Source organism: Rhinolophus sinicus, chromosome 18, assembly GCF_057876585.1.
Source record: "Rhinolophus sinicus isolate RSI-liver-muscle chromosome 18, RSI-T2T, whole genome shotgun sequence".
NCBI lineage: Eukaryota > Metazoa > Chordata > Mammalia > Chiroptera > Rhinolophidae > Rhinolophus > Rhinolophus sinicus.
The window spans coordinates 24018395-24032110 of record NC_142518.1 but is presented as its reverse complement, the minus strand read 5'-3'; the positions used below and the strand labels follow the sequence as shown (position 1 = coordinate 24032110).

At 36.4% G+C, this 13716-nt stretch overlaps 1 protein-coding gene across 8 annotated transcripts in view; it reads left to right on the top strand.

Moving 5' to 3' along the window:
* DMD (dystrophin) overlaps positions 1 to 13716 on the top strand; it is a 2122179-nt gene that overhangs the window by 759575 nt on the left and 1348888 nt on the right. For all 8 annotated transcript variants that reach the window (XM_074323910.2, XM_074323908.2, XM_074323912.2 and 5 more), the window contains exon 18: positions 4199 to 4322. In XM_074323910.2, coding sequence (XP_074180011.2) covers positions 4199 to 4322 — 124 coding nt within the window. The remainder of the gene's footprint in view (positions 1 to 4198; positions 4323 to 13716) is intronic.

The following is a 13716-nucleotide window of genomic DNA, read 5'->3' as shown; positions in this document are numbered from 1 at the left end:
GTGGACTACATTAAACTAAAAAGTTTTTGCACAGCAAAGGAAGCCATCGACAAAACAAAGAGATACCCTGCTGAATGGGAGAAGATATTCACCAATGATGTAACTGATAAGGGGTTATATCCAAAATTTATTTTAAAAAACTCATGCAACTCAACACGAAAAGAACAAACAATCAAATTAACAAATGGGCAGACGACCTGAATAGACATTTCTCCAAAGAGGACATACACATGGCCAATAGACATATGAAAAGATGCTCAGTGTCACAAATCATCAGAGAAATGCAAATAAAAACTACAATGAGATATCACCTCACTCCGGTCAGAATGACCATCATCAATAAATCAACAAACAAGTGTTGGCAAGGATGTGGAGAAAAGGGAACGCTCATGCACTGTTGGTGGGATTGCAAATTGGTGCAATAGGGGAACAAATTGGTGCTTTCTGTGGAAAGCAGTATGGAGTTTCCTCAAAAAAATTAAAAACATAGAACTACCTTATGACCCAGGAATTCCACTCGGTATTTATCGGAAGAAATCCAAAACACTAATTTGAAAAGATATATGCACCCCTATGTTCACTGCAACATTATTTACAATAGCCAATATATGGGAACAACTGAAATGTCCATCAATAAATGATTGGATAAAGAGGAGGTACATATATACAATGGAATAGTACTGGGCCATAAAAAATGAAATGTTACCATTTGTGACAACACAGATGGATCTAGAGGGCATTTTGCTAAATGAAAGAAATCAGGCTGAGAAAGACAAGTACCATAGAATCTCACTTATATGTGGAATCTAAAGAACAAAATAAATGAACAAACAAAAGAAAACAAAGGAGTCAATAAAATATGCTTAAATTAATATATGCAGAATTAAGTTGAGAGGGAGGGATTGAATTTACAGTAGAAAGATAACAAAAAATTGATAGATGCCTGAAAAGAAGTAAGATAATAAATAAAGTATAAATTACAGGTAGAGGGGTTGACTTTCAGTAAAAGAAAGAAAATTCACTCCAGTGTAAGAGAAGGGAATGAGAAGGGCAGATTGCAGGTAAGATTGGATATTTGGACATAGGATATGGAAGAAATTCTAGTCTGATAATTGTACTTTTCTTTACAAATTAGAAGACAATGTCATCTGTTGATAGCTGGAGAAAGAGGATGGGTCAGAGCTTTGAGAATTTTGGAAAACGTTTAAAATAGTTTCTGTGGAGAGTCGGAGTTCAAATTGAAAAACTAAACGTGGCAGGACGATGGGTTGATTTGAGGCCGTTGATCATTGCCTTAGTTTGGGTTCCCCCAAGAGTGGATCTGGAGACAAAGATTTAGGTGCAAGCGGTTTATTTGGGAAGCAAAGTGGGGAAGTGAGGTTAGGAAAACAAGGCAGGCAATACAGGATGATACATGAGCTGGTTATTGCCGGGGGCAGCGGGGTTCAATTCTCCTGGGAACCCTGTGGTGCATTGCGTGTACCATCCTTCACCATGGCTGCACCCTGGACGGCAGACGTGGGATATTTATCCACCAGCTCCCAGCTCCCACTCGTAAAGGGTCACTCCTGAGGTATACACGTCTTGGCACTCCTGGTGCGCCCCGTGCATTGGCAAGTGAACGCCCACAGGCAGAGAGAGGCACAAGAATTTTTATATTGTACCAAAAGAAAAGCAAAAATGCCTTTCTTACGACATGGTGATGGAAAAAAATGCATTGGATTTCGTAGGGGGTTAAATGGCCATCATCAAAGGCTTGGTTTAATGAGTTAACATAAATGAGAGAAATGGAAAGAGGCGTTTTTAGAAGTATGCAACAGGACTCTGCAGGCACACCTCGTTTTATTGCACTTCATTTTATTGCGTTTCACAGATGTGTGTTTTACAAATTGAAGGCAAGGCCCTCCACCAGCAAAAGAATTGTAACTCCTTTATTGCAATACTTGCTTTATTGCAGTTGTCTGGAACCGAACCCACAACATCTCTGAGATATGCCTGTATTTTAAAATCAACATTATGAATGAAGAAATAGGAAACCGAATAATTAAACTCACAGGAAAGCAAAATGTAGGAAAGAGAGCAGTTGCCATGGGTAATAAAAGAAAAATCCATAAATATTTACAGTCCATATGCAAATGAAAGTATTGACATCCATTGATATAAAATGTGGGGTCAAAAAATCTCTGAAATCAGATATCTGTTCCTTCAATTTCTTGTTGGGTATCTTTTACTCAGTAAATATTTATTACTATGAACCAGAACCTCTTTGAGGTGAAGGATATAATAGTGAACAAGATGAATTTACATCCTTCCCCACAGTTCTAATAGTCTGAGATCAATTAATTTCTCTGTGCCTCCATCTCCTTACATGAGCAGAGAGATGGATAATATCTTTTCCCACATGCTTCTGTAAGGATGAAAAAAGAGAATACTTTAGTGGAAGTGTTTCATGTTCTGTGAAGCTCTATATCTGTTTCATTTTAAACCAATAGCTTGCAACGAACATGACACTTTTTATTAGGTTTATATGATTTAAAGCCCTGAAATTTGAGTTCAGGAAATCAGTTCATAAGTTTGTGATATGGATAACTGGCTTAAAGATAATTTATGTGAAAAATTCCTAGAAGGTTTAACTCAATTTAACTTCAATGTGAGTTGAAAGTCCAATATGGAAGTCTAAACATTGATTTAATCCATAGGTTGCATCAATGAAAGTATTGGAAACCAAGAAGATAATTGTCTCCTCTTCCCTGATTATAATAAATACTACTATGATCCCTTTACCAGCCAAATTTTAAAGAAAGCAAAATACTGTCAAACGATGAATTATTCATTGAAGTAACTAGGAGCAGGGTAGGTTCAGTATCAGATACCTTCTAACTGATTTAAAGAGCCAATTCAAACTATTTGAGGATTGTATTGGAAAAGAAGAAATAGCATGGTGATTAAAGTACATTACTTGGTGTCTTAAATCTTGGATTTGTATTTTTGTTCTAATTCACAAATTTCCTATGAAAATTGAGAAGTCATTTATTTTTCTGGACAGTTTCATTTGTTTGCCTGTTTGTTTTAATTCATTTATAAATGATTGGATTAGATGAGCGCTAAGTTCCCTTTTCATAGATTCTTTACAGATGCTGATAAAATGTAGGAGTTCTTAAGAAAAATGACACACACACTCAGAATTGTGCCTGGAATCTCAAGTGATTCATAGACCTCCTCAACCCTTGCAGCCTTTCCATGACTCCCCCAAAACCTCTGCTTTAACTAAACCTGAATCACCTCATCTAAGTGAATAGTTTATTTCCATTAGCTCTATAGATCTCTGCAATAAAAGAGTGTTTGAGAATAGCAGGGTAGTTGATGAGATATCTACTGCAGTATAACAACACACCCCAAAATTTGCTGGCTTAAAACAATAGTTATTTATCATTTCTCACAATTCTGCAGGGTGGGCAGGACTCTTGGGGGCAGTTCTGTGGCCCTAGGGTGTTAGCTGGAGCACTCATTTGGTTGCATTCAGCTAGTATTTGAGATGAGTCAGAAGGTCTGGTGCCTCACGCTCTTCCACATGTTCTCTCTACTTGGCTAGATTGAGCTTTCTTAAAGGGTCATTGGAATTTTTATTTAACAGCTGCATTCTCCGAGTGTGTGCTCTAAGAGGATAAGATCCAAGATGCAAGCACGTATGAAGCTTCTGCTTGCATTACACTTGCTAATATCCCATTTGCCATAGGAAATCACATGGCCAAATCCAGAATCAGTGTGGTTGGACACTATATAAAGGCATGACCATCAGAGGTATGGTTCAGTGGGAACCCACCAAAAGGAATGTCTTCTTTGCTGTAAATACTTTCCAAAAAGAAGAAGGTTTATCTTGGGAAGTAGTAATTTTTCTACCAGTGCAAACCCTCAAGCAGAGGCCGAGGAATAGCTTATAGGGGATTCAGTAGAGGTGATGGCTACATTGAGATGAATAAAATGGCCTCCATGATCATAAGACTCTAGATCAAAGCTGACTGCAAATTTTGAGCCTACCGACTATGGAAATAGTCACGCTATTAAGAGTCAAAGGAGCATCAGGCAAGAGTCTCAGATTAGGTGGAGAATGATAAATGTGGATAGACTGACTTTTTTTTTTCAACATAGAGGAAAGGGATAATCAACAAATAATGACCCTTATTCTTTACTGTCTTAGGTTGGATGTCGATATAACTGAACTTCACAGTTGGATTACTCGTTCAGAAGCCGTGTTGCAGAGTCCTGAATTTGCAATCTATCGGAAGGAAGGCAACGTCTCAGACCTTAAAGAGAAAGTCAATGTAGGTTATGCATTAATTTTATGTAATTTCCTAAGTTTTGCTGCTTGTAAACTCTATGCTTTGTGCTCTCTGGTGCTGTTAGAGCTGAAAAGATTTAAGCAATATGATATTATACTTTTAAGTATATCTTGAAATATATTTTAGGTATCAAGCAGAATCAAAGTGTAGCCTAGCAGAATCTTTCCTGGTTCTGCTATGATTGACCAGGAATGCTTTCCATAAACCTTCTTTAACTTTTATATCGTTTAGCTCTAAATTAACAATTTTATAACACGAACTTACATTGATTTCCCTTCACATATTGTTCTGTCTCCTCAACACTGGGACTTAGCAAGCTTGTAGACTAGCCTAGACTAGAATAGACCCTTAGAAATGCTATACTTAGGAGTCTTGTCTATGCTTTCACTGTCATCAGAAAGTTATCCTTTATAGTCATTAATATGTGCCATAAATTATAACAGATTTGCATTCTCTAGATATTTATGTGTTACATTATTATAGCAAAAGGAGTCCAGGATTTTTCAATATTTATTTGTGATAACAGATGTTTCGCTGTTTTTATTCCCTACTGAGACATTATAGTTTTCTCCTCTGTAATAGGGATTTCTATTAATTTAATAAGAGCGTCTTCATCTTCAGGGACATTATCAGTTCTTTGATTTTTCAACTTCGACAATTATAAAACATCCATTTTGGGTATGTAATTGGCGATACAGGCGTACCTCATTTTATTGCCCTTCGCTTTGTTGCGCTTCACAGATGTGTTTTTTTTTTTACAAATTGAAGGCAAGACCCCCCTCTACCAGCGAAAAATTGCAACTCGCTTTGATTGCAGCTCACAGTAGTTTATTGTGGTGGTCTGGAACCGAAAGTGCAATATCTCTGAGGTGTGCCTTTAGTTTGTAAGATAATTTCTAACAGGCAGAGTAAATTCTCTGCAGTGATCACAGTCTAAAAATAAAAAAAATATTTGAATGTCACATAATTTTAGCTATAGGAAGGTTACGTGTGTGGATTAACTCTGCCTTATCTTTTGAGTATTCTGTTTCATGAATTACAAAATCTATTATATTTTAACAAATACAACACTACCTCAAAAGCAAGTTAATACTTGCTATGGGGTTGAAACTTTTGGAGAACAAGAGATCTTCTAGAAGAAAATAATCTACTTTCTTAGACTGCTTGAGGACAAGAGATAATTTCATCAACATTTCTCAGAGTTTACTATTTATAAATTGGAAATTTATTTTAAATTTATTATTAGCTCATACAACATTCTGTTAGCAGCATAATAGACTGTTATAAATAATTTCAAGAAATGGGAACTATGATTATAGAGTTAATACTTTAGTTTCAAAAAATTAAACTGAAGTATATATCAGATATAGTAGAAAATTAGCAAAATATCTTATTTCAAAGTATACCTATGTTAAGATACATCTTTGTTCGGATTTTTGAGGGAAATCTCCGAGTAGAAAATTACATAGAGAAGATGCCCTCTAAATACCTTTCAAGGTTCATGTGACATCTGACCATCGAAAGTACGAATCATCTTGGGCAGACATTTTACTAGCTAATTTAAAATTTCTTAATCTATCTGAATAATCTACTTATCTGTTTGTCATCCAATGTGTGCTATCTTAAAACAGCTTTGAGCAAGCAGGAAAATTGAATCCCAGCATTTAAGGAATATAAATTTAAATTTTTACTGTTATCCTATGGTTACCTAGAATCAATTTACATTTAATCAATAGTGTCAGCAATGACAGACCGAAAGTGCTCAATAAAAATGTACAATATTGTATGAGTGGTTTTCTAAATGCCTCGTGAGTCACCTTTATCAACTTCTACTCTCATTTTCTAAAATAACAACATCATTCTTAATTGCCTACTAAAATAAGACATGAAATGATTTACCTAGACATTTCCTTCAGGCTAAATATAATGTATATGTATTAAAAATCCTTGAGAGGCATACATAATAATGAAGATGGATATGCAGTTTAGGTGTACATCAATTTTCTTCTTCACCTCTCAGTTTACATAGGTTATTTTGAACACTTGGGAAGCCTATTTTATGAGTTTGAATGGTATTCATTCATTTTTAGGTATCCATTAAAAAATGGCGAAATATTGCCTTCTCTCTCTCTCTCCCTCTCTCTTTTTTTTTTCTTTCTTTCGTTCACTGTATTCCTTCACCATTTGTTACTTCCGAGTGCTTTCGGCCAATTAGAAAACCCTAGGATGCTATCAGTTCAATTTTTATATACTTTTGAACCTAACATAATCTTTTCTTCTCTATGAATCATGTGCTTTGTACATACAGTTAACATGATGGACTGACTTGAAAGTTGAGTTCTAGGAGACGTTTCTACTCAGAGTATGGTCCCTAGACAACCAACATTGGCAGCAGTTGTGAGCTTGTAAGAAATGTAGGATTCCAAATCGAATGAATCAGAATCTGCCTCTAAACAAAAGCCCAAGGTGATTTGTACGTAAAGTTCTGAGAATCGAACAAGATACAATCTGGGGCTTTCCCAGACTTTTAGATGCTCCTTCACACATTCTGTTAATATCACCACCGTGCAGAATTTCTAATGGAATTACAAACAGGTCTAGCTACTTAACTTCTTGAGTTGAGCTCGTGGTAATGTGAGTTAGTAATGAAACAACGAAACAACCTGTTTGACCATAAGGTAATATGACAAGGTGTCTGAGCATCTGCGACCTGTACAGTGTGCTCTTGAAAACCTTCCTACCTGCTGTGCAGGTGAACAGGCCTTAGGCTCTTTCTGCTTACTCACACCCACACCAGATCAACTTTTAACCAAGTTCTATTATATATCTGCACGCCAATGAATTTCACATTTCTATTATCTATATTTGCCACCCAGAATATAGCTACCTGTGTTGGTCTGTCCTTTCTTGTCTCTTCATCTCTGTGCTCTTCTGCACTCTTTCCTCTGCCTCACTTCCGGTTCTTTGTCCCTTCCCACGCTCTCACTCCACTACAAAATACTTCTTCCAAGGCAAAGTCTCTGTCCTCTGTACTCTTTCCATTCATACAGGGAAACCACTTTTACTCTCAAGAACTCTGCTAATAACTCTTTAACACACCCACTCCTTTAGAATTGCGTTTTCTCATTTCCCAGGGCCAATTCCAAAGATACCATTCTCTTTCTAAAAATGTCACTTCCGTTGTGTCTCATGCCAAGTGGCCATCTATCATTCACCATTTTATCATATTATCTTCTCATTGAAGACTTTGGCACCAGGATCCCAGTCTTCCCCTCCAAGTTGTACTTTCATCCTTAGTAATCTCAGCCCATGTGGACTGTCCTGCTACCACCAAAAGCTTCCATTTCCCTCATCTCCTCAATTCAGCCACCCACTTGCATAACTATACTGGAGATGTCTCACTGCTAGACATTATGGCGTTTCTGAACCACACTTGAACAGATTCATCAGTGTTTCTTTCTTTCTTTTTTTTTTTTAATTAAAATGTATTGGGGTGACAATTGTTAGTAAAATTACATAGATTTCAGGTGTACAATTCTGTATTACATCATCTATAAATCCCATTGTGTGTTCACCACCCAGAGTCAGTTCTCCTTCCATCACCATATGTTTGATCCCCTTTACCCTCTTCTCCCACCCCCCACCCCCCTTACCCTCTGGTAACCACTAAACTATTGTCTGTGTCTATGAGTTTTTGTTTCTTCATTTGTTTGTCTTGTTCCTTTGTTGTTTTCAGTTTTATATACCACATTTCAGTGGAATCATATGGTTCTCGACTTTTTCTGTCTGACTTATTTCACTTAGTGTAATAATCTCAAGATCCATCCATGTTGTCACAAATGTTCCTATATCATCATTTCTTACCACTAAATAGTATTCCATTGTGTATATATACCACAACTTCTTTATCCATTCATCTATTGAAGGACACTTTGGTTGTTTCCATGGCTTGGCCACCATAAATAGAGCTGCAATGACCATTGGAGCACATACATTTTCATGGATAAACGTTTCCAGATTTTTGGGGTAGATACTCAGGAGAGGGGTTGCTGGGTCATATGATAATTCTATTCCTAATTTTTGAGGAACCTCCACACTGCCTTCCATAGCGGCTTCGCTAATCTACATTCCCAGCAACAGTGTATGAGGGTTCCTTTTTCTCCACAGCCTCTCCAACACTTGTTACTATTTGTCTTGTTGATGATAGTCATTCTGACTGGGGTGAGGTGATATCTCATTGTGGTTTTCATTTGCATTTCTCTGATGATTAGTGATGTTGAGCATTTTTTCATATGTCTATTTGCCATTTGTATGTCCTCAATCAGTGTTTTTTAAGAAGCTTTCCATGCATCTGTATAAAATTTCTCATGAATTTCTCTCAACAGTTATTTCAAGTTTTTATGGGTCCCCTAAACTTTTCCCCACCATTTACGGTAGATGACTTTCACTCTTTAAGTAAAATAATATCTCACAGATTATGTGTATTTATGCTCAGAGTCTCTTTCTTTCCCTCTGCATTGGTGGAAGAGACTGTGCTTTGGCTAGTTATGGCTAATTTGTGTGTGTGCATACATGTGTATATGCTTGCGTTTTCTCAGTATAGTCACTGTTTGTATCCTAAGGCACTTGTTTCCATACAGTCACACATCCATATCTTCAGTCTCTCTATTTTCTGGGTCTTTATCATTAGCCTTTAAACAGGCTGTTTTTTCATCTTTGGGAAAACCGTCCTTTCCTATAAACACACACATGAATATTGATGTGCCTTATTTTGCTCAACTTCTCTGCAGCACTAGACCCTATTCGCCTCTTTATTCTTCATGAAATTCTTTCCTCGCTTGGTTTATGGGATACCCTTATCTACTGGTTACCTTTTTTACATTTTTGGCCATTTGTTCCATCTCATATCTCCTTTTATTGATATTTCCTACAGTTCTTCTCTTGTTTTTCTTCTCTGAATTATCCTCATTCTTTCCCATTCAAATAGCATCTATATTCTAATGACCCCAAATATGTATCTTTAGCTTATCTCTGACCCTTAAAGCCCAGGCCAACATATCTAATTGCCTAATAAGCACCTTTAATTGAATATTTGCCTGAAAAGTTAAAATACACCTCATTATTTCCCCTGCCCTCTTTTAATCTTTCTCTTTCCTTTCTCTCTTCCAGCAGCCTAATCTACAAACCTAAAAGACCTAAAAGCTAACTAGGCTATCTAGATTTATCTCTACCATTCATAAGTCCACCCTTACCATTCACAAGTTCACTCCCTTACCAGCTCTTGAAACTTTCCAATTCTCTCTATTCCCATCACCACAACCCTAATTAAAGCTAATATCGTGCTTACCTATGTTTAAGATGACAATCTTTAGCTGGTCTTTCCTGCCACTAATGTTATATTCCTTTAGAAGTTTCTGCATCACTTCTACCAAAGTGAACTTATTACACTGTAAGTATTATCTTGTTATGTCTCTGTTTATATTCGATTGAGAAAGAAAAAAGAAGTTCCTGATACCCAGGAGCTGACTTGGTGCTTCAGTTAGGCCTTGGAGTTGCTGGGTGCTGTACTTATCTCTGATGGTCTGCTGTCAAATATAAACGACAGCTTAGAATGCCAACCTCAGATGGCCACTTCATCATTGTGATAGATCAAGACAAAAACATGACCACTTTGTAACCATGTCTCAATACAGACAAAAATAATAACATTATCCAAACTTTCCAAAATGACCAAATCGCCCTCATCTTCAATAAGATAGCAGATTATGCGTCTTTACTGATCATAGCTTTATCCTCTCTACATTCATCATGCCATCTAGGTAGAAAAAAATTTAAGATACCCAATCATAGAATTGCCCCCACTTCCCTACAGTATCTATTTAAAGGCAAAGTCCTGTTTCTTTTTTTCTTTTTTTATTTTATTAAATTTATTGGGGTGACAATTGTTAGTAAAGTTACATAGATTTCAGGTGTACAATTCTGTATTACATCATCTATAAATCCCACTGTGTGTTCACCACCCAGAGTCAGTTCTCCTTCCATCACCATATATTTGATCCCCCTTACCCTCATCTCCCACCCCCTCCCCCTTACCCTCTGTCAACCACGAAACTATTGTCTGTGTCTATGAGTTTCTGTTTCTCATTTGTTTGTCTTGTTCTTTTGTTGTTTTTGGTTTATATACCACATATCAGTGAAATCACATGGTTCTCTGCTTTTTCTGTCTGACTTATTTTGCTCAGCATTACACTCTCAAGATCCATCCATGTTGTCACAAATGTTCCTATATCATCTTTTCTTACCGCCGAATAGTATTCCATTGCGTATATATACTACAACTTCTTTATCCATTCATCTATCGAAGGACATTTTGGTTGTTTCCATGGCAGTGTGGAGGTTCCTCAAAAAATTACGAATAGAATTGCCATATGACCCAGCAATCCCTCTCCTGGGTATCTACCCAAAAAAATCTGAAAACATTTAGAGATAAAGACACGTGTGCTCCAATGTTCATTGCAGCTTTGTTTACGGTGGCCAAGACAAAGTCCTGTTTCTTTGACCATCCCCATAACCTTATACAAGCTCAATACCTATGAACTCTAACATCCTCTTAGAGACATACCCCCCATAGTTCCCTGTTACATGCCATCTCTCGTTGCAGCAAGTAAATCAACCTGTTAATCCCCAGGCCTGTTCTTGGTGGCCTTCGGTTGGAAGATACTGACAAAGTCGGTGTCTCCATGTTGCCTTCATGGTGATTCCCATGGTCTACTTCCTGTTTACGTATCCAAACTGATTTCCGCCCATTGTTATACTAATTCGATTCTTGGTTTCTAGAAATTAGGGACTGGAACTCAGTTTGTTTTGGTATTGTTTTTGTTTGTTTTGGTTTGGCTAAGTTTGGTTTTGGTATCCCAGTACCTAATCTAGTGCCTGGTTCTTAACACAATTAATGTTTGACTGTGTGAATAAGTGATTAGTTTTCAGTTCTGCAGGCACATTTTAAGTCAAGCTCTGCTACCAATATGAAGGATTTAACGACTTCTGAATAAACATTTGAGTGAATAAATTACTTTTTCTGTCAAAGGGCAAAACTTAATTATAGAATGTTAAGTGAATAGAAAATTAATTGCTTCTAAAGTTAGGGTAGGACTCTGGGGAATCTGGAACTTACTTTCATATTAATTAGAGAAGATGTCATGAAAGGAAGAGGCTTTTAAGAGATGCAGATGAAGGAGGAAGAGAGGTCATAGAGTGTTTTTAATCAACTTGTTAAAGAATTAATAAACTTCTCTTTTCTGTATACTTTGCTTAAAAGTTATTTTAATTGTTTCTTTTTTCTTTATATGATTATACAACTCAATTGCCTTTTATTTTGCACTTGAAGTTATACATTTTAAAATTCATAATTTCCCGATGATCTCTAAGAATTTCCATGAGCATAATATATTTTAAAATTAACAATGCATTTCTTATGGAATGGTTCACTGATGCCTTTTTTTTAGCTTCTATCTTTTTTTAACTGAAATTATGTTTACTAGATACTTTAGAATCTGAGTAGTAGCTTCTAAACATATAATCACATATTGAATATATATTGAGTAAAGTATTCTCCTTGTTAAGAAAAATAATTTCAAAACTATATGTTCTATTATAAAATATAAATAATTTTAAGATTAAAAATGTTGTTTATGTGCATGTATACCCACACATACATATACAGTAAACAGATATGTAGGGTAACAGCCACGCATACAGAAAAGCTGGATGAGTTTCTTGAGGAAGAAAGATCAGAGAAAGATCCTAATTTCTAAGGCAGAGAGGTGTCTTCGTGAACAAGGTTATTTCAAAGAGGTAGTTTTAGTTATCGGTATTTAATGCTGTAAGAAGCATTGTACCTGGCAAGAAGAAAATTGGTGCCTTTCATGAAATAACTTTCTGTATACTAGTAAGATCTGAAATCTGACTCTAGCTATTTAGAGTAACATTGAGGGTGGAATATATAGAAGAAAATGGATGTCATGGTTGAAGAGCATTCAAATGATACACTTGGCCTTGAAAACAAGGGGAAAAGCTAATATATATAAATGTAAATTGGGGGTGTGGGAGAGAGAGGGAGAGGGAGGGAGGGTGTGTTTGTGACAGAGAGAGAGAGAGAGAGAGAGAGAGAGAGAGAGAGAGAGAGAGAGAGAGAGAGAGAATATGAATGAGAATGAATCAGAGCCGTAAAAGAGGAAGCAAGACTGAAGATGCTGTACTATTTGAAAAATAGCCCCCAAATTGCTGAGACCAATAAAGTATTGTTACACTTATTCTCTAGCGATACCAGAACATTCCAACATGTCAGCATAGTCAAAGATTTTGCACAATCTGAAAATGCAGGAACAACTTACTTAGCGTACTTTAAAATGTCATACTCTCTACTAGCCAAGTGGGAGTACTTGTTTATCTGCTACTGAGTCCAAGGAATCCTGGTTAGTACCTTAGTCAAGAAGCATTCCTTTCTTTTTTGTTCAGGGGAGTTTATACTTCCTCTCATTTTTTTCAAGGTAATAGCTTTTCATTATTCTATAACAGATGTTATAAGCACCATGTTGCTTTTTACAGTTTTTCTTTTCCTCAACCAAAGGAAGATAATCTATTAGGTTTTTCTTAATGAATTTTACATGGTACTATTTATTTTCTTTTTTACTAAAGTTTATTGGGGTGACAATGGTTACTAAAGTTACGTAGGTTTCAAGTGTACAACTCTGTAATACATCATGTATATATCACATTGTGTGTTCACCACCCAGAGTCAGTTCTCCTTCCATCACCATGTACTTGATCCCCTTTACCCTCACTTACCACTTCCCTCCCCCCTTACCCTCTGGTAACCACTAAACTATTGTCTGTGTCTATGAGTTTTTGTATCTTCATTTGTTTGTCTTGTTCCTTTGTTGCTTTCAGTTTATATCCCACATATCAGTGAAATCATATGGTTCTTAACTTTTTTCTGACATATTTCCCTTAGCATAATACTCTCAAGATCCGTCCATGTTGTCGCAAATGCACTATACATTTGCGACAACTATTTGTTTTCTATTGGGTAATTGTTTATTACTGTAGCCAGGAAATCATAAAAGTCCTGTTGAATATGCCCAACTCCTCAACTATTCTGCAGTTTCTAGAAAAATTCTTTTTACTCCAGCTTTACTAAGCTTGCAGGACTTGACTTCATGGTCTGTTTCTGTGTTCACTCTATGTATAGCTAGCAAGATTTGTCATACATTTACACCTTCATAAACATTTTAACTGTGGGTAGGGTGGGAGAGACAATAATATTGTATATAGAGACATTATGCTACAGTAGGCCTCACCTTATTATGTATCTACT